The sequence below is a fragment of the Camelus dromedarius genome, chromosome 18, assembly GCF_036321535.1.
Source record: "Camelus dromedarius isolate mCamDro1 chromosome 18, mCamDro1.pat, whole genome shotgun sequence".
Lineage (NCBI taxonomy): Eukaryota > Metazoa > Chordata > Mammalia > Artiodactyla > Camelidae > Camelus > Camelus dromedarius.
In genome coordinates, this window is record NC_087453.1 from 13,847,392 (window position 1) to 13,874,093 (window position 26,702).

The 26,702-nt window shown below is 43.9% G+C and overlaps 1 protein-coding gene across 8 annotated transcripts in view; it reads left to right on the forward strand.

Annotated features, from left to right (window-relative positions):
* PTPRT (protein tyrosine phosphatase receptor type T) overlaps positions 1-26,702 on the forward strand; it is a 939,599-nt gene that overhangs the window by 345,637 nt on the left and 567,260 nt on the right. For all 8 annotated transcript variants that reach the window (XM_031433788.2, XM_031433792.2, XM_064475672.1 and 5 more), the window contains 2 exons: positions 3,566-3,681; positions 25,124-25,298. In XM_031433788.2, the coding sequence (XP_031289648.2) occupies positions 3,566-3,681; positions 25,124-25,298 (291 nt within the window). The remainder of the gene's footprint in view (positions 1-3,565; positions 3,682-25,123; positions 25,299-26,702) is intronic.

Consider the following 26,702-nt stretch of genomic DNA (forward strand, 5'->3'; position numbering starts at 1 on the left):
GAATTTTTTAAACTTTTTTTTTCCCTATCACAACCTTGCGGTGCCCTGGCACTGAGCCCATGGAGTGTCTGCAGCACGTTTTTAATATATGTACTTCACTTTGTCCTCAATTGTGTGGCTTCCTACTGAGCACTGTCAGGTTCAGGGAGGGAGATAAAGGGCACAATAATATGTCTTCAGATGCTGCACTGACATCTGCAGGAGTTTAAATGTCACCAATATCAAGGCATTTTGCCCAAATGCACAGGCAGGTTTCTGTTCACCCTGTTCAGCAGGGTCCCATTTGGGGGGCGCTGAGTCTCAGTCGGGAGTGAGTGTAGAATGCTTAAAACCACGAGCTGGTGGCTGGTCTGGGCCCCGGGGTCCATGGTGTTTGGCCAGAGGTTGGTGAGTTGAAGCTGGTGGGATAATTTTTTTCCCCAGACTGTAGATGCTGGGGGGAAATAACATTTGAGACAGCACAGGGCTCGGGAATGGACTAGAGTAGGGGGATGGGAGGAGGATCAGGGAGGCCAGGAGCTCAGAGAAGTGGACCAAACAGGCCCCCGACATAAGGAGGATCCCTAGAGAGAGCTATCTGTCATGAGCTGGGGATGAAGCCACAGCTCAGAGAGTGAGGGTGTGGGGACGGATTGCTCAGCAGGACGAGGGTGGTCTGGATAGTTTCCTGCGTCCAGAACCACGATCTAGGGCTAGCATTCACTGATGCCTCAGTGTGATGCCTGGAAGGGTGGGGCATCCCTGAGCTTGTCATTTCAGACCGGGCAAGACTGGCCAGTGGAAGTTATTCCACAAGGACTATGTAGCAGAGACCACATACTAGAAGAGCCTGCCGGCAGGCATGTTTTGTTAAGACTTCATGGTGTTTTAATACATTCAGTCAGGATTGTAGAATGAAAGCTTTCACCTAAAACCTGGATTTTTTACTTGCCTTGGAAAATCAGATGTTTGTCTCCCCTAAGCACAGCACTGTCACATGACCTCCATCCACTGGATTTAAGGAACAGCTACTCCCTTCCAATGGGGCATGGGGTCTTCACTCAGTTCCCGTAAGTCCCCACCGCTCCTTATTGCCTCTTCAGTGCTGAGGCTGGTGTCAGTTACTGGTTACTTATGCCCTTGTGATGTTGCTCTTCTGATACAGAGAAACCTTCATTTTACCCAGATCTCTATGAAACATGGGAAATGAATGATGGGGCAAGGAGGTGGTATTTTTGTTTTTGTTTGTTTTACTATTGAACCACTTAATTCCTTTACGTAACTGTCTGGCTCCTGCAGGTGCATGGGTTTAACATATCTGCTATATGTACACCCTCAGCATTTCACCAGAATTTGTAGCACCAGGGGCCATTAAGCCTCTTCATTCTCTACCACTGAACCTAGAGAGGAGGGCAGAAGAGGGACTGAAGATGAAAATCTAGGTAGAAGGTCTGCTGCTGAGGAAAAGGGAGGAGTCAGAAGCAAGTAGGGGATGTTGATCCAGAGAAGATCCACTTCTAACTGCACAAGTCCCAGAGGTTAAACCATCTGCCCAGGGTCCCCAACACTAAGCCTCCCATCATTGGAACTAAGACTCTGCCCCCAATCTCTGCCATGGAGTAGATGTTCCTTCCCCCTTTAAACGGGTGGCATAAATGGGCTTACAAGGTTTACTCTATTCCCACTTCAAAATTGACTTGAACTGATAGTTCCAAAAATAACTTTACAAAATTATACGGGAGAGCAAAAGGGAAACAATTTCAGACAATCAAAGCAGCATGACATCTGTCAGGTTGACTAGATGCACAGATCTTCAGCTCTGAGAAGCCCACAAGGAGACGTCTTCCCTGGGCCTTGGACTCTTGACGTCATCTAGTCGTGAGGCCCTGGAGGTGGTGTGAGAGAGTCTCTGAGCCATGGTCACATGTTTAAAAACCTGAGCAGAAGGTATATGTTTTTTTTTGCACAGCAAGTGTTCCTGGTCACATCAAGGTCCTTAACTTTTGCTGAGCATCGCAGGTGGTGACACAGTCTGTTACAGCAGGTAGTTCAAAGTGTGAAGGCCATGGAGACAAATGGCAAGGAAAGGGATCTCTTGTGATGAAGTATTCCGGAGGGGTGAGAAGAGTCTGGAGGGCCAGCACAGCCTTGCCTCTGAGCCCTTTTCTCTGGACCCTGGGCTCTGGGTGATGCCACTGACCTCCTGTTGCCCACGAGGCAAGAGTGTGTGCTAGTTAGATGCTGAGTTTGGGGCTAAAATGGACCTGGACTGAACTCTCTTTCTGTTATTGATGCCATGTAGCATTGGGCAAATTAAACTTTGGTGAGCCTTGGTTTCTGCTTCTCTAAAAGGGAAATAATAGTAATGTCTGCTTTATAGAAATGCTTTGAAGTTAATGTAGTTAAAACATATACAGCATTTATCATGTTGCCTGGCACTGTAGGAGCTTTCCATAAATGACGTTATTATTACCTGCCTCTCTGGATGTTTGACTCCCTCTGGAAAGATGGCCAAAAGCCCTTGTTGAACCTCCTTGATCCTCTTAGCAACTCTCCATATGATTCCTGGTTCATCATTGATTTGGTTGATGTGATAGGGATCCTTGGCACTTCTGTGCCTTGATGAAAAAACTCATTCTTCTAGACATAAGTTATCAACCCACTCATCTCCGGAGAGCTCACATAGGTGAGGACCCGTCTCCATAAACAAGGATAGAGATGAACCCAAGTTAGCCAACATGAAATGTATGTTTAATTCTACAATTTATTGCTTATGAATACCATGAGTTTCATCTGAAAGTCCTTTCGCCTGTTAAGCCAAGTCCCCAGAGTATATAATGTCCCACCTCCATCCCATCTTATCCTAGCTTAGAGTGAAGAGTGCAGACTCTGAATAAGTCTTGAATTCTCTGTGCCTTGGTTTACTCACTGTAAAATGGAGATAATGCCATCGCCTACTGCATTGGGTTAAATGAGTTGCTGTGTGTGGGCCAAACACATAGTGAACACTAAGTGAAGGAAAGCCACTAGTGCTCTCCTCCGCCTTTGCTCCAGCCTTACCTCTCTGCCCTCCTCCTCATCCTCCTTATCAGCATCATCGCCAGGGCCAGGGATGGAGGTCTTAGGCCCAAAGGTGCTTATTACTTCAGTTTTCTTCTTTCTGCTATCTTCTATGGTGAATCTCCCTACCGTTCCAACTTCCTCCAAACATGGCAGTATTGCCCAGCAGATAATAATATGGACTTTGAGGCTCTCAGAGACATGGATTTATGTCTTGCCTCCTCCAGTTTCTGGCTGTCTGATGGTGCCAAGCTATGTAACCCTTCAGAGCATTAATTTTCTGATTGGTGAGATGGAGTTACTGCCCACTTCATGGATTTTTGCGAAGTTGAAGTGAGGCGATGCATGTAACTGTCTTAGAGCAGCACCTGGCTCACAGTGAGTCATTAATCAGCAGTAGCTCTCACTGAACCAGCCCACCTCCCAGGCACAAATTCCCCACTGCCTGCTGAGCCGCCGTCCTCCAGCAGGGAGTGGTATAGGCTGTTAAGTTCTGTCCTCATATGTTTTTTGATTTCTCTCTTAGGAAAAGCACCCCATTTTCTGCGGCTCCAAAATGTCGAGGTGAATGTGGGGCAGAATGCCACATTCCAGTGCATTGCTGGTGGGAAGTGGTCTCAGCATGACAAACTTTGGCTCCAGGTAAGGATGGGAGGGGCCTCCTGCTCATAACTGCCCATCCGTGGGTAAGGAAGGAAAGTGTGTCATGATGAAGGACTTGGTGGGAAAGGGGAAGAGATTTTTTTTATATACTTCTGCTCTTTGGATGATACTCTGCATCCCCAATCTTGTTAACTGTTAACTCTTATTCTGTTATGTAGGCATCAGTACACCCATTTTACAGATGAAGAAACTGAGGCCACAAACATAAAAGTGCCAGAACTAGAATTTGCAACTATGACCTTTCCAAAATGCCCTCTAACAAACTTTGTCCTTTAAGTCCAGATTCCCAGGGCGAAAGCAAACCGAATATTTCAGATTCTGGGTACATTTGCATTTCCATATGAATTTTTTGGGTCAGTTTCTACCAAAAAGCCTGTTGGGATTTTGATGCAGGTTGAGTGCATTGAACTATAGATCACTTTGGGGAAAACTGACATCTTAACAATAATGATTCTTTTCACCATGAACATGATATATTTCTTCAGTTATTTAAGATCTTCAGTGATTTCACTCAGCGAGGCTTTGTAATTTTCAGTGTCCATGTCTTATACATCTTTAGTCAGACTCATCCCTAAGTATCTCATATTTTTGATGCTATTGTAAAGGGCATTTAAAAAAAATCTCAATTTCTGATCTTTCATTACTAGTATATAGAAATACAGTTGACTTTCCTGTATTGATCTTGTACCCTACATCCTTGTTAAACTTACTACGACTATTTAAATTTAAACTAAATAAATAAAATAAAAAACTCAGACGCCCAGTCACACTAGCCACATTTAAGGCACTCAACAGCCACATGCATCTCGTGGCTCCCATATTGGACAAATGCAGATGGAGAGCATTTCTGACACAGCAGTAAGTCTCACTGGAGAACATCGTTCTAGAAAGACATCACTTCTGGTTCAAAGGAATCATGAATAATGCTTGAAAGAAGCTGACTCCAGTTACCTCCAACTTCATATATTAAAAGATCTCTATCGTCTCTTTTCACTGACAGTTTGGATGATGGTCCTTGACCTGTGCTCAGCCCACTTTGTTGAGAGTTCATAGTATCACTTCTCTTCCTGCATTTAAGTCCATTTCCTGCAGGTGGAAAATCCCTGGGCAGAGAGAGCACTCTAGGGGCTAACGGTTCTTCCTTGCTCCTTAGCAGTGCAGTAGAATGAAAATAACAGTAATGCTGGCTCCTCCTGCTTCCCTGGGCTGCCTGCAGACCATAAGAGAGCACTAGAAACTTCCATGTGTCACTCAAGTATCAAGTAATGCTATTCACTCTATTCACAATCATTCATATTAAAGTGCTCCCAAGAAGCCTTGTCATTTCAATGGTGTTGCCTCACTTGGGTCACAAGAATGAGAAGAGACAGTCACAGTACATTTAGGATCTTTATTTGGGTTTTCCAATTATTTTATGAACGCTGTTGCTGCAGTTCTGAGCTGCGTGCCCTAAACCTTCAGTCTATCGGTGGAAGAATGTTAAAGCAGAACGTAATCGAAATTTTAAAAGAAAATAGATAGAAACACATGGTTTAGAGCTCTTCCACATCCTATTATTTATCTACTTTTCAGTGTAAACCAAATCGCATTTCACAGAACGTTTCTTCAGGTGGCTTACCGTGGGATATAAAGTATGACAAGAGAGCATAAATTAGAAGTGAGGTAACAGGAGACAGGAGGAAGAGAACACACTGGAGCCAGTCATCTGCTAAAACTGCATTTCTCTACATCTGCTGCTTCCTGGTGGGTCACAGGCAGAGCCCGCAGCACCGCGGTCACCAACAGAATAAGGGAAACTTGTCAGATACGCAGTTCACAATATCCTCAAGATAAACATGCACCAATTGCTCGGGAAAATTCTAACTATTGTTCACACACAAGCCAGACAAGAATTGCTCCCAGGAGTCCTCATAAAGAAAACAGCATGTGATGTAGGGAACAGCATTCACCACCACAGTCTTATTGAGGGCACACGAGTGAGTTGTGCAGGCTTGTTTCCGTGATGATGCCCTGTGTAAAAGCGATTTGGGGAGGAGGTTGATGAGAGCGGAGGTGGGGTGGGTGGTGTGACTTCACAGAGGTCCCCAGCTCTCTGCTAATCCATCTCCATCCTCGGATACCTTAAATGTACCTGGAGAGTGAACAGATTCAATACTGTTTCTTCAAGGAAACCACCAGAAATGTCTCCCTTATCTATATTTCAGGAGATATGGGGAAGTAGACGGTTTATACTATGCTCTCTGGCAAAATGCCTGCCTGGCCAGTGAAGTCCAGGCTTATATTCAACAGTGTAGTTGGAAGTAGGTTAACATCTTTCTACAAAATGTGAGACGCCTGTCGTGATACCCACCACCCAGGAGACAGTTGCAGCCCTGATGTGAGACGGGCTAAAGCAGTGGAGGATTTCTTGTGAAGTATTGCTTTGGATTTATTCCAGTGCCTAGAGGACCAGCCTACAGACTCTCCAAGTTCTGTTCCATGTAACAGGGCTGTGGTGACCCAGCCTGAAAGTTTCCAAGGTGAGTGACACAGGCACTTTGTGGCCAAGAGTCCAGAAGACACCGCCAGCACGTGTGCCTTCCAGCAGTGCTGTTTCTTCCTGTAGCTTCCAAGATGAGCTGAGGCATCACTGAGTCACCGAAGGTGGAAACTTTTTTATCCACCAGTTTTACGTCAGGGAAGTAAAGGCAGTGGCTTTCCTTTCAGAGTAGTACATCAGTGGCCCTTCTTTCTGGCAGTGGTTAGGGCGCAGTTGGTGGACTCAAGAGTCGGGCACAAATCCCTGTTGCCCGTGTTGTAGAGAATGCTTGGTTTCCTTTCTGTGGAGCAGGGTCTGCAGCCTGCTCATCCTTAAGTGCTCTCAGATCATAAACGAACAAGTTAAAAAGGAAGACTAGCCTGTACCCCTGTTTTATACCATCCTGAAAACTTAGCATGTTCTTTAGAAGACCCTGTGTGCTGGTGGCAGCTTCCATGGAATTAAACAGTGCAAGTTTCACACGAAAATCAACAGACAGCACCTGCAGAAACACGTATACCTGAGCGTGGAACAGTTCTAGTCCTTTGGGGCAAAGGCGGAAAAAAGGCCAATAGGAGTTAGAGACAAGCTCACCCCCGTTCTGGGGTGACCTCTCCTGCAGGTGGAGCGTGTAACGCCACGAGTGATCTGTGGCCGAAGGGCCTCACCCACAGCCTACTGATTCCTTATGTGATGCTTTGGTCTCAGGAATCCAAACTTGTCATTTTTCAAGCACATTTTCAAACGAGGAGGCGATGTGCGTTCTGAGTGGAATGTCTAGTAAGCAAAGCAGCCTACAGTTTGGGGAGCCCTTTTACAAAAAAGAGGGAAAAAGAGCACCACTCAGGGTACAGTGAGGTGGAACAGTGAAGACAGAATTATCCGTGCAGCATGGTGAGGACGGGCGTGAGCACGTCTTTAGAAGGTGATTCGATGGGAGCTCTCCCATCCATCTAAGTGCACATAATCTTCCAACAAGTAATCTTACTTTTGGAAATTTACCTAAGAAAATAACCGGAGACGGGGCAAAATTTATATGCAAGTGTGTTCAACAGGATGAAATACTGAAAACAGCCTAAATGTCCGGGGAGAGGGGCTGATTAAGGAAGTGCTGGGACAGAGCCATTAAATATCAGCTGATGGAAGTGCATTTAACGCTGTTTTCACAACATGTATTTAAGTGAAAAGAGCAAATTATTAAAAAAGTCCAATATATTAATTTTTATCAAAAACAATTGTATATTTATACACACAAATATATACATACCTGTGTAAATATACACTTGTGACACTGTAAAACACATATTAAGACACTTAATAATTGATTGTGATGGTAGATTATGTGTGCTTTTTATTTTCATCCTTAATCTTTTCTGTTTCATCTAAATACTCTAAAGTGAATATAGGCAACAAATATAAACAGAAAAAAATAGTATTAAAAAGGAGAAGGATGGCCACTGTTTCCTAGATTTGGAGTCGTCCGAGGACGGTAGGAGCCTTGGAAAGGCATGGCAGAATCAGGGGCAGCCACTCCCACAGAAGCAGTCACACTGGTCCCACTGAGGATGAGGGTAAAATTACCCTCGGGCTCCCTCACACCCTAGTCACCACCGTTGGATACTGTGCACCAAGGAGGAGTTTAGAAATGTTTTGTGCGCCACCTGGTCTTTATGGAAGACCATGGTCCACGGGATCCATGCTTGCACGTCTCGGGGGCTCCAGGGCTGGTTTCCAGGCCTCCCTACAAAAGATTTTGCTCCATCAGGAGTTTGTACAACAAATAACATTTGAAGAGTCAGAAATGAGGTCATGTGTCCAAAGCCTCTGCACGGATCTCAGGAGGGGCAGCATATGTGTTTAGACAAATCACGGGCATTGGACAGAGAGCAGACCCTGCTGATCTGGCAGGAAAAGTCTCCTGCCCTGTGAAGCCATCAGCTCGACAGCGGCCACACCAGGGCTGATAAGATGAGCAGATTCTTAAGGTAAACCTGTCCTCCCGCTCCCCGGAGGGCCACCGCCGGCTCCCAGGGCTGGGAGTGTTCTGGAACCAGCCCCTCCTCCTGCCTGTATCTGTACCAGGTGTCCCCTCCTGCATGAGACTTCTGCTGAAAACCCAGCGGTTGCTCCACAGCTACCCAGCGAGGACAAATTAGCGGTGACACTCATAATAGCTGACGTTTATTGAGTGTTACACACATGATGCATTTAATTCTCATAACCAGCCTTTCAGATAGATGCTGTCTGTAGCCCCACTTCGTAGACGAGGATTCTGAACCTTCAAGGGGTAAATGAGGCCCACAGGTCAGAATCACAGGTTGTGAACGGTGGAGGCAGGATCTGAACGTAGGTCTGTGTCATCTTCTTAAGTCCTGGGCTCTTCCTTCCATGTTAGCCTCATGGTCCTCCCAGCTTGTGTCATTACCCCCAGCCTTTCCTCCCATACAGATGACTTCCTGTGAAAAAACAAACTTATTTATCACATAGTTAACATGCTCCTAATTTTCACTGTGCTATCTACTGAAAGAGATTTGAGCATCTCAAATCTGTAAACAAAATATCAGTACCTTTGGAATGTTTTTGAAAGCTTTCCCCTCTGGTTGCCTTCTTACTTATCCTCTTCTTGGCCACATTTCTTAAATATGATGTCTACACGTGCAGTGTGGCTTTCTTGAACTCCCAGCTCTTCCCAGAAGTGGCCCTTGTGACGGTCACCAGTGCTTTCCTTGTTGCTAAAGGCAAGGATGCTGCGTGTTGTTATTTATTATTATTATTCCTTATACTTGCCTCTTCTTTCAGCGTTTGATGATGCTGACTGCTCCATCTTTGAAAATCTTCCTGCCCTCTTGGTTCCATGACATCATGTCAGCAGCTACAAAGGGTCTGAGAGTTTACCTTAATTGCAAACTAATGAGTCAGCATGTCCATCGCATGGATGTTGGCAAAGACTCATGTCATGACTCTTTGAGTCAGAGACAAAGGACTTTATTACTTACCACCCTGCAGGCAGTACAAGCTTCATGTCTGCAGTAGTTTCCCTTGCCCCCCCCACCCCCAAGTCCTGTGAAGATGATGTGGGGGGTAGATCCAGGTTGGGTTCACGCATAGTAGGTCTGTGTCATAGCTAGGCAACCCCATGCTTAGGAACCCCAGTCTTTTATTAGTAGCCTTATTGAGGTATGATTTATAAACCATGAAATTCAGTACAGTTTTAGTGTGTGTACAGAGTCATGGCATCATCGTCATGTGTTCTGTCCTTTTCACCTGTAGAGACCCCGGATTTAAAACAAACAAACAAAAAAAACCCAGCAGCTCTTTTGGGGTGACCCAGGGGATGAAAAGCTAGCTGAGCTTTGAATCTGCACAAGGTCGTGTTCTCTCAGGTTCACCTGTGCCTGAGGCATGGGTGGGCCTCATCCTCCTCCATCCTGAGCGACTCATCTTTTGAGGGCCCTGGGCAGCTCTGACCTGGAGATGTGCCCTCACGTTCTTATCTTTACCTCCTTTACTTCCTGATGTCTTTCCTTCAGTGTTTTCCCTCAGTCCATCAGTAGTCTGTGCACTTCGGGATTCGATCCAGCCCATCCTGGCCCCACTGGCAGGAGCTGGGAGGAGGAGGGATGGGCTGGCAACTCTGTTTCTTGCGCTTGTAGAACTTACCTTCTGGCAGCAGAGACCGACATGAAGCAACTCATCACCGCGTTAAATGTTTCGTCACAAATGTGACCAGGCTTCGAGGGGAAAAATGGGTCTGCTGAGCGGGGCGAGGGAGTAGGGAGAGTGGGGAGGATTATGAGTCCCAGAGAAGCATCCTCAGAAGAGGTGGCCTTTGAACAGTGTTCTGAGAGGTGAACTAGAAATAGAGGGCCATGAGGCACACAGGGCGATGCCACGTGTGCAAGCCCTTCACCACTTCTCATCCTCTTTGCTCAGGGCTGATGGCTCCCTGTGGGGCTTATGCAAGGACCCTCCTAACTCTACAGGAACTCCGAACCCAAAAATCAACCTTTAATGGGGAGTCAGCCATGCATGCAGTGGGCCCTTGTGAGGTCTTCAGCACAGCTAATCAAAAATGATTTATGTCCACTTCTATTTCTTTTAACTTTTAATAAAGAATAATTAAAAGCTGTTCTTTAGAGAATGCCAAAGAAGTACGAATATGGTCTTAAGAGAATCAGTGGGCCAGATTTTAGCAAGTTTCCAAATGTCATGCCATTGAAGCAGTATGACTAGAAGTGAAAAGAATATTCATTACAAATGAATTGTGGGAATTTCATCTAAATATTTTCTAGCCAGGAGATTTCTGGAGCAATTAGAATAATTTTCAACTGAAAATGCTGGGCCTTATTTTACTTGTGTGTGTGTGTGTGTGTGTCTGCACGTGCACTCAAAGCTTAAACCAGTACACGGAAGGCTTCCAGGACCCACGTGTTAGAATATCTCCTGTGCAACAGGCCTCATGTCAGGTGCACACAGTTTCCCTTTATTAAAGACAGTAGGGCTTCCACTTCTGCTGATTATAAATCAGTTGCAAGCTGGCATGCACTCTCTGAAATAATGACAGCCATTTTTGCAGGCTGTGTCTTATCTCTTTGTGCCGAGAATAATGTCCTGACACAGGAGCAGAGAGAATGGGGAATTGCAAGATGGCGAGGCCATTATAGGTACCTTGATAGCTAATCAGGTAATATGAAAGCAGCAGACTCTCCATGACATCAGGTGCTTCTCTTGTCTGCCTTTCTAGATGGTTCCTGGAGATAGAGAGGTTTTTGCCTGGGGGTGGAAGGAGGCACGCGTGCCAGCGTCAGAAATATTATACGGTGTCGGTATTTGCAGCCCCTGCTCTTGCAAAGTGCTCTCAAACCCAGCCGACTTATTCCACATAAAACCAAACAAGCTAAGGGGAGATGGAATTTGAGTTGTTTTAAAAGAAAGGGACAAGCAGATGAAAGAGGAGGAAGAAAAAAGAAGAAATTTCAAACGGAACTGTTGCCAGGATGAGACGGATGTGGGTGTAAAATGAGATTAAGCAGGACCACCAATTAGACTATAAAATGCTTTTGTTTGGCTTAGAATACATGTGACCCCTGGGTGGATAAATTGGAAAAAAAGTTCACCCTCTGGGCAGATGCAGCCCTGGGGCGTATAGCCCAGCAGTCAGGCAGAGCCTTTGGGCAAAGAAAATAATAACCTTTCTCCAAGTGGTCAGGACTTTGCCAATAGAGCATGGGCTGGATTTGAGGGAGCAACGCCCTTGGCCCATGGCTGGGCATCCATGGTGCTCAACCTCAGGAAGTGGCCTTGACTACATTAAGGAATGTTTCCATTCATGGGTTCTGTGGTATTATTTGGCCCCTTGATTTCTTCTGAGGAACCTAAGATGGCATTAACCTTCAAGTCTTGAAGACCCAGGATAAGGCCAGCAGCATCAGTATCACTCCGGAACGTGTCAGAAATGCACATCATCTAGCCTCACCCCTGACCTGCTGAGCGGCTCTGGAGGTGATTCTCATGCGTGAGAGGCACTGCTTTAAACTGATGGAGTTGGGTTAAGAAAGCCTCACCAAAGCCTACTAGCACACTGGATATGCCATCCCTTAATAAGACATTCAGGAGTTCTGTTCGCCAGGAAGGTAGGAAGAGGCTTTGCCCCACCTTACATGGTATTTCTGACCTAGAGACCTGGGAGGTTTCTAGAAAGCCAGGCATCTGGGCTTTTAGCACATCAGTTCCCAGACTGTTTTCTATGAAGCAGTCATTTTCTGCAAGATGGTGTTTGATGCTCATTGAACAAGCGAAGTACGTTTCCAGAACCCTGCGCACTCTACCCTCCTCGCTCAGAGTCACAGTGTAACTTTATGTCCTGCCCTGGGTGACAGCTGGGCTTAAGGCCTCAGTGTCTGGTATCAGGTCACTTAGGTCCAAGGCCTAACTCAATCCCTCAACGGAGTCATATAAGGTTTTGCTACTCCTCATATGGTTCATGGGCCAGCATCTTTGGCAATATTTGGGAGCGTGCCAGATATGAAGGATTTCAGGTCCCACCACAGACTCACGGAATCAGAGTCTGCATTTTTTTTTAACGAGATTACCCAGGTGGTTTGTATGCATATTAATTTGCGACGTGTATTCTAAAGCATGTTGCTTGACCTCTCTCTGCCTCAGTTTACTCACTGGTAAAATAAGAATATTCAAAGGACCTATCTCATACCTTATCATGCATCAGAATCACCTGGAGGATTTGTGAAAACAAAAATGCCTTGGCTCTAACAGGCACATGAAAAGATGCTCAACACTGCTGATAAAGAAATGCAAATCAAAACTACAATAAGGTATCACCTCAGGCCAGTCAGAATGACCATCATCCAGAAGTCTACAAATAGTAAATGCTGGAGAGAGTGTGGAGAAAAGGGAACCCTCCTGCACTGTTGGTGGGAATGTAAATTGGTACAGCCACTATGGAGAACAGTATGAATATTCCTTAAAAAGCTAAAAATAGAGTTAAACATGATCCAGCAATCTCACTCCTAGGTGTATATTCAGAAAAGATGAAAACTCTAATTCAAAAAGATACATGCACCCCAATGTTCATGGCAGCATTATTTACAATCGCCAAGATATGGAGACAACCTAACTGTCTATCAACAGATGAAGGGATAAAGAAGATCTGGTGTGTATATATAATGGAATCTTACTCAGCCATAAAAGAGAATGAAATAATGCCATTTGCAGCAACATGGATGGACCTAGAGATTATCCTACTAAGTGAAGTAAGTCAGGCAAAGACAAATACCATATAATGCCACTTATATGTGGAATCTAAAATGATACAAGTTAACTTACAAAATAGAAATAGACTCACTGACATAGAAAACAAATTTATGATTACCAAAGGGAAAAGGGGGGAGGAATAAGTTGGGAATCTGGGATTAACGGATACACACTACTATACATAAAACAGATAAACAACAAGGACTACTGTATAGCACAGGGAACTATATTCAATATCTTGTAGTAACTTGTGGAAAATCTGAAAATTTTATATATATGTATATATACACACACATATATATATATAACTGATTAACTTTTCTGTATACTGGAAACATTGCAAATCAACTATATTTCAATAAAAAATAATAAAAAAGAAAACATGATATAACTTAGTAAACATTCATATTGAAAATATCCCGGGGGAGAGCGGCCAAGATGGCGGAGTAGAAGGATGCTCTTAGCTCACCTTCTCCCACGAATACACCAGGACATCCATGGACTCACCCATTGACTCAGAATACCTGCTGAACTTTGACGAAACATCGTCGTCATCTTCAAAAGACAAAATTTGTAATAAATCTGGTAGGAGAAAAAAAAAGAAAGGAAATTAGTGCGGGACTAATACCTCAGGGAGGGAGAGGCAAAAGAGAAATAGTGCTCGTACTCTGGGTCTCCCCCTCTCCAATGGAGAGGTCAGCAGGCTGGAGGGGTAACCTCTGAGGCTCTGATCTGTACAGAACAGCCCTTGACCGACAGAACTAAGTGAAACAGGCACAAAGGGTCCCTGCGACCCCTAGACGTAGACGGGAGCCATTGAGAGTGGGCTGGGGCCAACTGTACGGAGGCAGCCTCAGGTGACTGCAGTGTGTTGTGCGCCGTGGCTGGGAGGGGACACAGAACAGAACAGCCTGGGTCCTCCATAAAATAAAGAAAGCAACATTGCTGGTGTGCTCTCGGGAGAAGAGGGGTGGGGCTTGGCCACAGCCTCCGTGTTTGCTGGTGCTCAGCTCCCAGGTGGAGGTGGCATTGAAACCTGAATCCGTACCCAGGGGCTCCGCAATTTCAGAGGCGGGACTGAGATTTGTTTATAGCCCCAGGTAGAGGGGAACTTCAGCGGGTGCCTTTGTGGACCTGTGCCTCTAAGACAAATGAGTAAGGAACGGAGTTCTAGCACACTGGGGGCGAGGGCTGATGCGGCCATTTTCTGCGAGCCCACCTACTGTGTGCGGACTGGGCGTTGGGTGGCGCCAGCTGGCAGTGGGACGAGTGCAGGGGCGGCGTTTGGCGCTGGAAAAGGTGCTGACCCAATAGTGCACCATGATCCAGGTGTGGGACCCAGAAGTCAGTGTAACTGCACTGGTAGCTCTGAGGGCAGAGAACAAGGGGGACAACAGAGCAGCATGCTGACATTCCCACAGCTAAAGCAGGGACAAGGGCAGAGTCAACAAAGAGTAGTTAAAGCTCGCCGGCCCTGCCTGCTACGCACTGCAGCTCAGAAACGGGTCTGGAAGCCTCCATTCCAATGAAAGGGGAACAGACCCGGCCCCTGTCAGGGCTGGGACAACCACAGAACAAAAAGGAGGCCCCGCTCAACAACCAGGGCAGGCTCTGGTCACCGCAACACTGGCCTCACCCCCAATCAAAGGGATAACAGCCAACACACGTGGAAGAAAGACCTGGCAACCATCCATGATAAAAACAGACCTCAAGACAAAATTATCAGGGGTGCACAACCTACACAGGAACACATCCTCTTTTTAAAAAAATTCTTTTTCTTAATTTATTTTTTATTTTTATTTGTTTTTCATTGTTTGGTTTTCTTTTAGTTTTATTTCCACATCCTCTGTTAAAAAAAATCCCTTCCAGACCACAGTAGATACCTGATACTCCATAATGCATAGAGCCGGAGAGATACAAGTAAAATGAAGCAGAGGAACTATTCCCAATTAAAAGAACAAGAGAAATCCCTAGAAGGAATGATCGTGAAATAGACCTCAGTAGTCTACTAGATCATGACTTCAAAAATGGGTGATCAATGCACTGAAGGAACTAAGACTATGAACAGACGCAGAGAATACATTAAAAGGGAAATTGAAACTATAAAGAGGAGCCAATTAAAAACAGAAAACTCAATGGCAGAAATAACAGCTGAGCTAAAGGCTGTCAAAAATAGATTGGACAATGCAGAGGAACTGTAAGTGACTTAGAAGACAGGATAACAGAAGTCATCCAATCAGACAGAAAAGCAAATGAAAACTAATGAAAGCAATATAAGGGATCTATGGGATAATATAAAGCATGCCAACCTACACATAATAGGAGTCTCAGAAGGAGAAGAAAGAGCAAAGGGGATTGAAAATGTATTTGAAGAAATCATGAGTGAAAACTTCCCAAACCTAAAGAAGGAATCAGATACCCAAGTACAGAAGGCACAGAGGGTCCCAAACAAGAACCCAAATAGACCTACATCAAGACATAATCAAGATGGCCAAAGTTGAAGATAAAGAAATGATCCTAAAGGCAGCAAGAGGAAAACAAAGTTAGTTATAAGGGAACCCTCAAAAGGCTTTCAGCCGATTTCTCAAAAAAGAACAACAATCTCAAATAAACAACCTAACCTATCACCTAAAAGAATTAGAAAAAGAAGAGCAAACAAACCTAAAAGTCAGCAGAAGGAAAGAAATAATAAAGATCAGGGAGGAAATAAATAAAAGAGAGATCAAGAAAACAATAGAAAGTATCAATCAAACCAAGAACTGGTTTTTTGAAAGAGTAAACAAACATGCGTTTCTGATAAAGACTCTTACCAAAGTGGGTAGAGAGGGAGCATATTTCAACATAATAAAATCTACGACAAACCTACAGCCAGCAGAGTACTCAACAGTGAAAAACTGAAAGCCTTCCTACTAAAATCTGGAACAAGACAAGAGAGCCCACTCTCACCACTTCTATTCAACATAGTCTTCGAAGTCCTAGCCACAGCAGTCAGGCAAGAAAAAGGAATAAAAGGGATCCAAATTGAAAGAGAAAAGGTAAAATTGTCACTATGTGGATGACATGATACTATATATAGAAAACCACAAAAGCTCCACACAAACTACTAGGGCTGATGAAAGAATTCGGCAAGGTATCAGGATACAAGATTAACATACAAAAATCGGTTGCATTTCTTTACACTAATAATGAATTAGTAGGAAAAGAAAGAAACAAACCCTTTTAAAATTGCATCCAAAACAATAAAATGCTTGGGAATAAATTTGATCAAGGAGATGAAAGACTTATACATGGAGAACTACAAAACATTGATTAAGGAAATTAAAGATGACTTAAAGAAATGGAAAGATATCCCATGCTCTTGAATTGGAAGAATCAATATTGTTAAAATGGCCATACTGCCCCAGGCATTCTGCAGATTTAATGCAATCCCTATCAAATTACCCAGGACACTTTTTTTTATAGAACTAGACAAACAATCCTAAAATTTATATGGAATCACAAAAGACCCAGAATTGCCAAAGCAATATTGAAGAAAAAGAATGAAGCTGGAGGAATAACTCTTCTAGACTTCTCTTCTTCCCAGAGCTACAGTAATCAAAACAGCATGGTATTGGCATAAAAACAGACATGTGGGTCAATGGAACAGAACAGAGAGCCCAGAAATAAATCCACAGACTTATGGTCAGTTAATCTTTGACAAAGGAGGCAAGAATATAAATGGAGAAAAGACAGTCTCTTCAGCAAGTGGTGCTGGGTAGACTGGACAGCAGCATGAAATCAATGAAGTTAGAACACTCCCTCACTCCACACACAAAAATAAATTCAAAATGGCTTAAAGACTTAAATATAAGACAAGACACGACAAATCTAGAGGAAAACATAGGCAAACCATTCTCTGACATAAATCTTAGCAATGTTTTCCTAGGGCAGAATACCCAGGGAATGGAAATAAGAGCAAAAAATAAACAAATGGGACCTAATTAAACTTACAAGCTTTTGTACAGCAAAGGAAGCCATAAGCAAAACAAAATGACAACTTACGGAATGGGAGAAAATATTTGCAAATGATTTGACTGACAAAGGCTTAATTTCCAAAATAAAGGCTTAATTTCCAAAATATATTAACAGCTCATACAACTTAATAACAAAAAAACAAACAACCCAATCCAAAAACAGGCAGAGGACCTAAACAAGCAGTTCTCCAATAAAGACATACAAATGGCCAGTAGGCACATGAAAAAATGCTGAATATTACTAATTATCAGAGAAATGCAAATCAAAACTACAATGAGATATCACCTCACACCAGTCAGAATGGCCATCATTCAAAAGCCCATAAAAGATAAATGCTGGAGAGGGTGTGGAGAAAGGGAACCCTTCTACACTGCTGGTGGGAATGTAGTTTGGTGCAGCCATTATAGAAAACAGTATGGAGAATCCTCAAAAAACCAAAAATAGACCTACCATATGATCCAGCAATCTCACTTCTGAGTATATATCTGATGGGAACTCTTAATTCAAAAAGATACACACATGGCAATGTTCATAGCAGCACTACATACAGTAGCCAAGACAGGGAAGCAACCTAAATGTCCATAGACAAATGACTGGATAAAGAAGTTGTGGTATTTTTATACAGTGAAATACTACTCAGCCATAAAAAGGAATAAAATAATGCCATTTGCAGCAAAATGGATAGCTCTGGAAAATGTCATTCTAAGTGAAGAAAGCCAGAAAAAGAACGAAATACCACATGATATCACTTGTATGTGAAATCTAAAAAAAAAAAAAAAAAAAGACACTATGAACTCATCTACAAAACAGAAGCAGACTCAGATATAGTAAACAATCTTATGGTTACTGGGGAAAGGGGGTGGGAAGGGATAAATTTGGGAGTTTGAGATTTACAAATGTTAGCTACTATATATAAAAGCAGATTTTCAAAAAAGTTTCTTCTGTATAGCACAGGGAACTATGTTCAATATCTTGTAATAATCTTTAATGAAAAAGAATATGAAAATGAACATATGTATGTATATGCATGACTGGGACATTGTGCTGTACACCAGAAATTGACACATTGTAATTGAGTGTACTTCAATTAAAAAAAAAAGTCCCAAATTCCCAAATGAAACTTACTGATAAAAAAAAAATGGCATGGCTCCCCCTGTAGAGTTCCTGATTTATTAGGTCCGGGGTGGGACCAGAAATTTTGCATTTCTCACAAGTTCCCAGGGGATGCTAATGCAGTGGGTCTGGCGGGGGCCACACTTTGAGAGCCTCTGCTCTAGGTTATTCCAGTGGCATTGCTCATTCCCTGCTGACCCTATTTTCCTCTGTGAAGGATGCTATTTCAATCCTTGACTTTATGTTTATGTTTTGCCCTATTTGCTGTTTGGTTGGAATCTGAACCCAGCCGGTAAATTCTTCTAGGCAGAAATTATACCTTCTGCACTCCACACACTCTCATTTTCTGTTTTGTTTTAAATAATGAGTATATTTCCAGCACGATTAATAATAGATTAAGGAAAGCAGAGAAAACAACTCAGACTGCTGTCCCCAATAACCAGCCTCCACAAATGGATATCAGCCCTGGAATTCTCATTACAACTAACATTTCTTTCAGGTTCCCAGGTGTTGCTGATGCTGCTGGTCTGGGAATCACCCTTTGAGAAGGACTGTCACAGGGATTTTAGGAGGATTAAGTGACTTGTGCCTTGTAAGCCCGTTAACACAGTGCCTGGCACAGACTGAGCCCTCGAACATGTTAATGTGACTTTTACTTAATAAATGCTCAGACAAGTCCTGTCCCATTGAACAGAATATTTATTAAACTCAGTTATGGGACTTTATTCATGAAGGATATATTGACTTTTCAGTGGAAGCAGTGCATTATTGCAGGGGTGCTTGAGTTTCCCACATCGTCGGTGTCCTATGGAAGTCAGTTCCAAGCCCCATTTTTTTTTTTTAACATAGATTCAGGAGCGGACAACCAGCAAATCTCAAGGCACTGGCTCGTGGGATTTCAGGAGACCCTCTGTGTAATGTACCAGAGGACGAGGCAGAGATAGAAAAGTGCTGGGTAGAATGGATCAAAGCTTCCTTTATGAGCCAGTGACCCAAACCGCAGGGCACTGTGCATGTTAGCTGCTTTAAGCTCACAAATCCTCCTTCCTCAGAAAACTGTGCCTTTGAAATGGTTTTCTCCTCCCCCACCTGGCCATGACTGATGACTGACTGGTTGCAATACAGAAGCTGGCTTCTTGCCTTCTGGTGGGATCGACTCTGGGGCACTTCATGCTCTGGAGCTCCGTGGAATCAGGCTGAAGCCAGACCCCAGTTTCTACCACATCTATGATCCACTTCTTCCCTCACCCTGACTTTCACCCCCTTTCTCCAGAGAGCACTCAGTGAATCACCACGTCTCAGATTCTGCTTCCAGGGAGCCCAACTTAAGACACTTTTCTCAGTGCCCACTGGGAAGTTTATTCAGTTGATCCATAAACTCAGAGGGGCTAGAAGATGATTCTTTTTAGAACAACAGACATAGATCTGAAAAACTTGCCATAGGAGTAAAGGACACGCGCCCTGAGCTTTCAAAGGAAGGATATACTTAATGGCTGGAAAATATTACAGGAGCCAAAAGAAGATTTCCAACAAGCAGAAGTGGTGACATGGGCCCAGCGGTCTCATAGACTCTTCCACAGGCTTCCACGTGCATCATCCATGTCACACTTGTCTCTGGCTTTTCCTGGGGCTTTGACTTCCCTTCACCGTCCTGCTCCTCTTTCCTAGTGTCCTAGCATCTGCATCCCTGTGCACTTCCATGGCACCCGACGTCATGGCTGGGAAGGTTTACTCTCTCACCTTGTCACTGGGCAGTGGTCCACTTCAAAAACCTGGCACCGCCCCTGTGCCACCCCTCCCTGTGCGCCCTCCAGCCTGCTCGTTGCCTGTAGGCTTGGGTTTCTGGATCGTTTCCTGCTTAATGAAACCTCCCTTTGTTTTCTCCCCTTGTATTTTCTCTTCTCTTCTGGGGCTGAGACAGTGACTGGCACTTGGTTCTCTCTGCTTAAATCCCTTCTTATGCTGCTGCAGAATTCTGGCATCTGAGCCTCTTACCATCCCTGGTCTTCTACAACCCCTCCTAATCTCTGCTTCTGGGTCCCATGAGTGACTGTCCAGGTGCCATGACCTTGAGCACCTGCTTGCCCTTCTGGCTGGGCTCATCCCCCTGAACTTAAAACTCCATTCCTCCTTGCCCGTGGTCCATCACAGCGCTATTTCCTACCATGGCTCTGGGCTCTCCTGTCTATCCCTGTCCTGCTGTTGCTTGCTCCCAATATGACAAGTGTGATTATCGAAAGGCCTATTTTCCAGCGATTTTGTAAGACAACCTGCAATTTCCTATCCTTCCGTGGGAGAAAGCCTGGTGTTTCAGGAGCTAGAGAGGAAAATGTAAATCGTCCAGGGGGTAGCACTGAATCCTCTCTGGACCTGCTGGAATCTGACATCATAAAGAAGAAAACTTAAATAATAGTGGAGGAGATATCAAAATAAAATTTAAACTAAATGTGAAACATTAATGCTCTGCATTTAGTCCTTTGCTTTTTGTGTTAATTTCTCATTGCTGACATTTCACAAACTTAGTGACTTAAAACAACAAAAGTTTATTTATAGTTGTGGAGATCAGAGGTCAGAAATGGGTCTCACTGGGCTAAAATCAAGGTGTTGGCTTCTGGAGGCTCTAGGGGAGAACCTAGCCCCTTCCCTTTTCTAGGCCCTGGAGGCTGCCCCACATGCCTGGGCTTGTGGCTTCCTCCTCCATCGTGAAGCTGTCAGTTACGTTCCTCTGACCTCTGCTTCTGTCACCACATCTCCTGCTCTGACTCTGACCCTCTGGCCTTCCTTTTCTGCATATAAGTCCTCTTGGATAATTCAGGTTATCTTCCCCATCTCAGAATCCTTTATCGTATCTTCAGAGTCCCTTTTGCCACGTAAGGTGACGTATTCAACAGGTTCCAGGAATTAGGATGTGGACGTCTTGGAGGGGCCCTGAGCCTGCTTACCTTCCTTCACTGGCTAATTTCATGGTTAATTTCGAGAGCTCCACTAACACCAGAGCATGCCCTCATGTGCGAAACGTTTTACATGCCTTCTCATTTATGCGTCACAGTAACTCTGCAAAGCAAGCATCAGTATCAAATCCTTCGTGTAAATGAGGAAACAATCTCAGAGAAATGATATCGCCGGCCCCAGGTTGCACACGCTGGGTACTCACGTGCGTTTGTTCTTATCAGCCCCTATCCTGTCTTTCCGTCCGCTCCCCTTCTGCCTTCTCCCCAGTTTCCCAAATAACTGTAGCCTCCTGGGAGCTCACCTGTGACCACTGGGGATCCGCCACATCTGGGAGAGATTGCCTTGAATTTGAAAACAGTTGCAGTTGGGGAGTTTTATATCAGATTGGTTTGCTTATTTATTTATTGGCATGTTTTTCCAGCTTGGATTTTTATTTTTATGTTTTTCTACTTTTTAAGTTTTATTAGGTAGAATTATTACAGGTCGACTGCACATACACATTATATTGCATGTAAATACATATATACAGTATACTGCACATTTTGTTTTAGTTTACATATATGTACTAATTGTTTCTAAGAACAGATGAGATCTTTAGCTTTTTAAACTTACATAGGTATCAAAGGAATAAAGCCAACTACAAAATAAAAATCAACAGAATGCAGTAACCCAGTTGTAAAGGACAATCAAAGATGCTTACACATATTCAAGAAATCAAAATAATAATTATACTTCCTTATCCTTAACATTCAGTATTTTTATGAACACGCACCTCAGTTATTCTGGTCTTCATAACTTTGATCCAGTAGCTAGTGGGCCATTTCAATCTGAAGATTTAGGTTTTATTTAAATGTAGTGACCTAGTGCATCTGGGGATAGGATTTGTGTTCTGTTCATTTAGTTTTCTTCCTCAGGACACCAGCTGTCTGGGAGTTAGGCGTCCTGTCTCTGTTTTCTTTATCGATTTTTCTCTCTCCAGTTCTTTTTATCTCAGCTTTCTTTGCTATATGGATTCTTTTGTTTTCCCCCAAGCCTGTCCTCCAGGTCACTGATTTTCTGCAGTGCTGATTCTGCTGTTCACTTCGAATGCTGTTTTGGATTCTGCCAAAGGCATTGTTTACTATAATTCTTCTCTTAGTCCCTCAAGGAGTCTTTTCTTTCCTCATACTTTTCCTTGTCCACTCTCCTCTGAGCCCATGTTCCATAGATCCCATGGGTTTCCATTGCTCATGGTCTCTCCTTCTGTATTCAAAGAGTTGGATGTTGGAGGGAGAGCTCTGGGTCTCATGAGCTGTCTGTTTGGTTGGAATAGATGCATTTTGCTTACCCCCCCCCCCCCACCTCCTATACAACAAACCTCTCTCCATCCCCATCTTTGCCTTTGTGTGTGTGTCCTAGTTAAAACACTGGCAGTAAGTAGGCAGATCCTCTTCATGCCTGTTACCCAGGGAATGAAGGTGCTGAATGGAGGAGATGAGTGATGGGAGGGTAGTTACCCCGCAACATACAGGGTGTTTTCAGGACAGGCTCTAAACTGGGTGCCCTGCAATTAAAATCCCAGCTCTGCCGCTTCCAGGCTGTGCAACCTTAGGTGGGTGGTTTCACTTCTCTGAGCTTCAGCTTCCTCGTTTATACAATGGAGATAGTAAGTGTGCCCACCCGATAGAATTTTGTGAGGAATTAAGAAGATACGTAAAACACTTAGCTTAGTCACTCTTAGCTTTAAAAAGAAAGACAACAGTGTTTATTATGTTACAAATAAATCAGATTAGAAAATACCCACGCAGAGCCTCATCACTCCCTTCCTACCACAGTGGCCTTGAGAGGCCTTGCTCAGCAGTGAGGAAGGTGGATTCCTTTTGGGGACTGCATCTTTTCCCAGCCCCTCCCACACATTCAGCCACCTCTTCCTCAAATCAGGACACATTCCCGGCGTTTGCCAGAATTTCCTCTACTCCCTCCTTGAACTCTTTTGGGAAAGGGAATTGTACTGGGTGTTTGGTCAGATCTCATAGTTTGGTCAAGTTGTACCTTATTTTGCAAAAGTGGGTCAGGGTACGAGGCAGGTGGTTGGCCGTGTTGGCCCTAAGGCTTCCCGCCTTCCTTTTCCTTCGTTGGGTTTTGTCTGGTGATGCTGCTTAGTTTCTGGAAGACGAGGGGGTTGGGGCTGCCTCTCATACTTCCATGGCTTTTGAAAAGTACCACTTGTTTTTTTATTTTCAAGTGGAAAATCAATACATGTTTGAGGCAGAAAGCCTAAAGAACGCCAAAAAGTGAAAAAGAGGAAGATCGTCACCTGCAATCTGTCCAGTCCGGAGCAAGTCTGATGGAGGCCTCGGTTACTTTGTGTTTCTTGGTTTCCTGATCGCTCCCCTCCCTGCTGTCCCACCTCATTGGCTTCGTTCAGCTGAGCACAGTGGCTCTACCCCTTCTTTTCTTTTTTTAAATATATATTTTTATTGAAGTATAGTCTGTTTACAATGTGTCAATTTTTGGTGTACAGCACAGTGATTCAGACATCTAGGAACAAATATATATTCATTTTCATATTCTCTTTCACCATAAGTTACTACAAGATAATATAGTTCCCTGTGCTACACAGTATATACTTATTGTTTATTCTTTATATATCTGTTAGCATCTGCAAATCTCTAACTCCCAACTTAAGCCTCCCCACCGCCTTCTCCCCACCCCATATCTACCCCGCCTTGTGTCCCTGTCCCGACACGTCCCTGAAGAGGGTGGTCAAGATGATGTGGATGAAAGTAGGTCATGCATGTGGTAAAACTGTTTATTTTGCTCAGGAAGCGATGAAGATCACATCTCGGAAGACTCAGGGCACGGGAAAACTCATAAATCACAAGGTTTCCCTAAATCTGACCAGACAATTAAAATACTCAATTTTACTTTTAGGGAAAAAAAATTAAATTAAGGCAGGCAGTGAAGAGAAGGTCTCAGTGAAAAGAATACTTGGCTTAAAGCTGGAAAACCTGAATAGGAAACTTAATGCTCTGCATATTTATCCAGCCTCGCTGATGTTTGAATTCTTCTAAGAGGAGCAGCAATAATACACACCTCAAACACAGCTAAGACCCAGGCCCTGGCACGTATCAGGGGCCTAATAAGTATTCACTCAAACTACATCCTCATGCACGTGCCTTCCCAGTTATTGTAACTTGCTACTGTGGAAAGGGTCTTACTCAGATTCAGAGTATTGCATCTAAGATTCAGGATGGTCAAGACAAAAATACTGTGCTCATGTTGATTCTAGGAATGTTTACCAAGTTGGGAGGCTTCAGGGCACGGTGGGTGCTGGAGATGAAGAATGAAGTCCTGCGCTGGGGGAGCTCACAGTCAGCAGTGGGAAACGGTTGCAGGCAAAAATGTGTGCAAAGTTTGCATCACACACAAGAGAGTGAGGGGCTTCCAGGAGGTGGTGTGACAGTCGGGGGAACTTCCTGGAGATGCTGATGAGCTGAACCTGGCTGTTTAAGGGAGAGGGAGTATCTTCAGGCAGACAGGAGGGTTCCAGGAAGAGGAAGGAGCATCCACCTAGGAGGAGAGGTGTTGAAAAGCCCCCATCCATACCCTGCCCAGGAGGACAGAATGGTCCCTGTTGGGGGTACTTAGAGCCTGTGAGTGGGGTACCAGGGCACCAGCTGTTTATTGTCACTTCATGGACTGTCTTTTCAAGAACCAGCCTGAGTCTGTCTTTGGGGAAACCCTGCGAGTTTTGCTTAAGAGATGAAGGAATATGGGAGGAAGCTTAAGGGGCTAAGTGCCAACCCCAAACGCAGAGAAGCAAGGAGCCAAGGTATTTAGAAGGGTCTGCGCCCTCTCTTCTTGCTGCCAGGCATCCACCATCTTGAGTCAGCTCACTAGTGTTAGTAATTTATTCATAAATCACGTCACTTGTAGAAACCAGCCATGGAGACTCCTTATTATGGAAAGTCATGGCCCTCGGGGGCATGGGGACCGGTGGAGCCTCCACACTGGGGGTCATCCAGGAGCTTGTGATAATATGATTTCTCCCTCCCTTCCTCTGTCCTGCAGCAATGGAATGGCCGGGACACGGCCCTCATGGTCACCCGCGTGGTCAACCACAGACGCTTCTCGGCCACAGTCAGTGTGGCCGACACTGCCCAGAGGAGCGTGAGCAAGTACCGCTGTGTGATCCGCTCTGATGGTGGCTCTGGTGTGTCCAACTACGCCGAGCTGATTGTGAAAGGTGAGTGCTACCAGCCCGTGCCTCTCCCAGGTGGTGGATTTCATGGGTACCCCTTGGCCCCATCTTACCATGTTGGGAGAAGCTAAGGTTCCCCCTCTTTTCTCATCTGCTGCTCCTCCACCCATTCAGCAGAGTGAGACGCAATTTCCAATTCTCCCCACCCACACACAGCAAGAAAGGGGTGGAAGTTATTATAAAATCTTGCAATATCACATTGTTATTCAAAGTTGAGGCTTACCTGTAGAATTTGTATATGAAAGCTTCTGGAATATATAACACAGAAGACATCTCCAAATTCAGCTCTGTCTTGCACTTAAAAGTTACAGTATAACAAGCATGTCAAATGTTAGTATAAATGTGTATTTTGCTGTCATTAAAAAGTATTTAATAATCATACATGTAAATGACTGTATCAGACTAGAAATTAGAACATCAAATTTTGACTAAAATCAAATTTACTTCAACATAAATTTATGTTTAAAAAATTAAAAACACATAAAATGTTAACTGATTATTTTAAATATTTGGTATGTTAATAAAAGCAACGTTAGCAGTGCTAAAAAAAAAAGTTACAGTGAACCAACGTCCTGTGCTTTGGTGGCGTTCTGTTACAGTGTTCAGAGAGTACACTTGTTTCTGAGGGAGATTTTAATTGAAAACTTGATTTAATGACAATATTTTGGAAGGACTTTTGAAATAAGTAGCCCCCTCCCCCCCACCCCACTGGCTTTGATTCAGGTTTTTTCAGTTTTCTTCTTGTTCACCTTGAGGTATCGTTGACATGTTTTTCCATTAAAATGTGCATTGTTCCTGCTTCTTTCAGGGAGCTGGACACTCCATCCACTTTTGAAAGGCTGTGTAATCTTTGTTACAATGCTTAATTGTTGTATACTATTTCATCAAGTGAATCATCCTTTTAAAAAAAGTCTCCCTCTCTGTCCTCATTTAGGTAATTCCAGGTGTTTTTGTTTTTGTTTCATCTTTCCTTTGTGCATGCGACAATTAACACCTCGATTGAGTTCCTCAGAAGAGAACCTTTTTGTTCTGTTCAACCAGATTATCTCCTTGGATAAATTCCCTGGGGGTAGAGTTGGTAGGCCAAAGAATATGAGCATCTTTATGGATTTTTCTTTGTGTTGCAATATTGCTTTTGCAAAAAAAAAAAAAAACAAAAAACAACTGGTTTGACAGCTTACACTGGGAAACAGCAGTGTATGGATGTACTCATTTTCCAGTGTTATGTTCGCCGATTAAAATTTTAATGTAGCATAATTTAGTGAATGAAATAATGAAGCTGTTCATCTTAATGCTCGCTGAAGAATGACACCCAGTGCGTTTGAAGGTAAAACCATCGCTTCATCCCCCGGAAGCCTCCTGAGTTGGTTTCCTTGATCAGAGCATGCT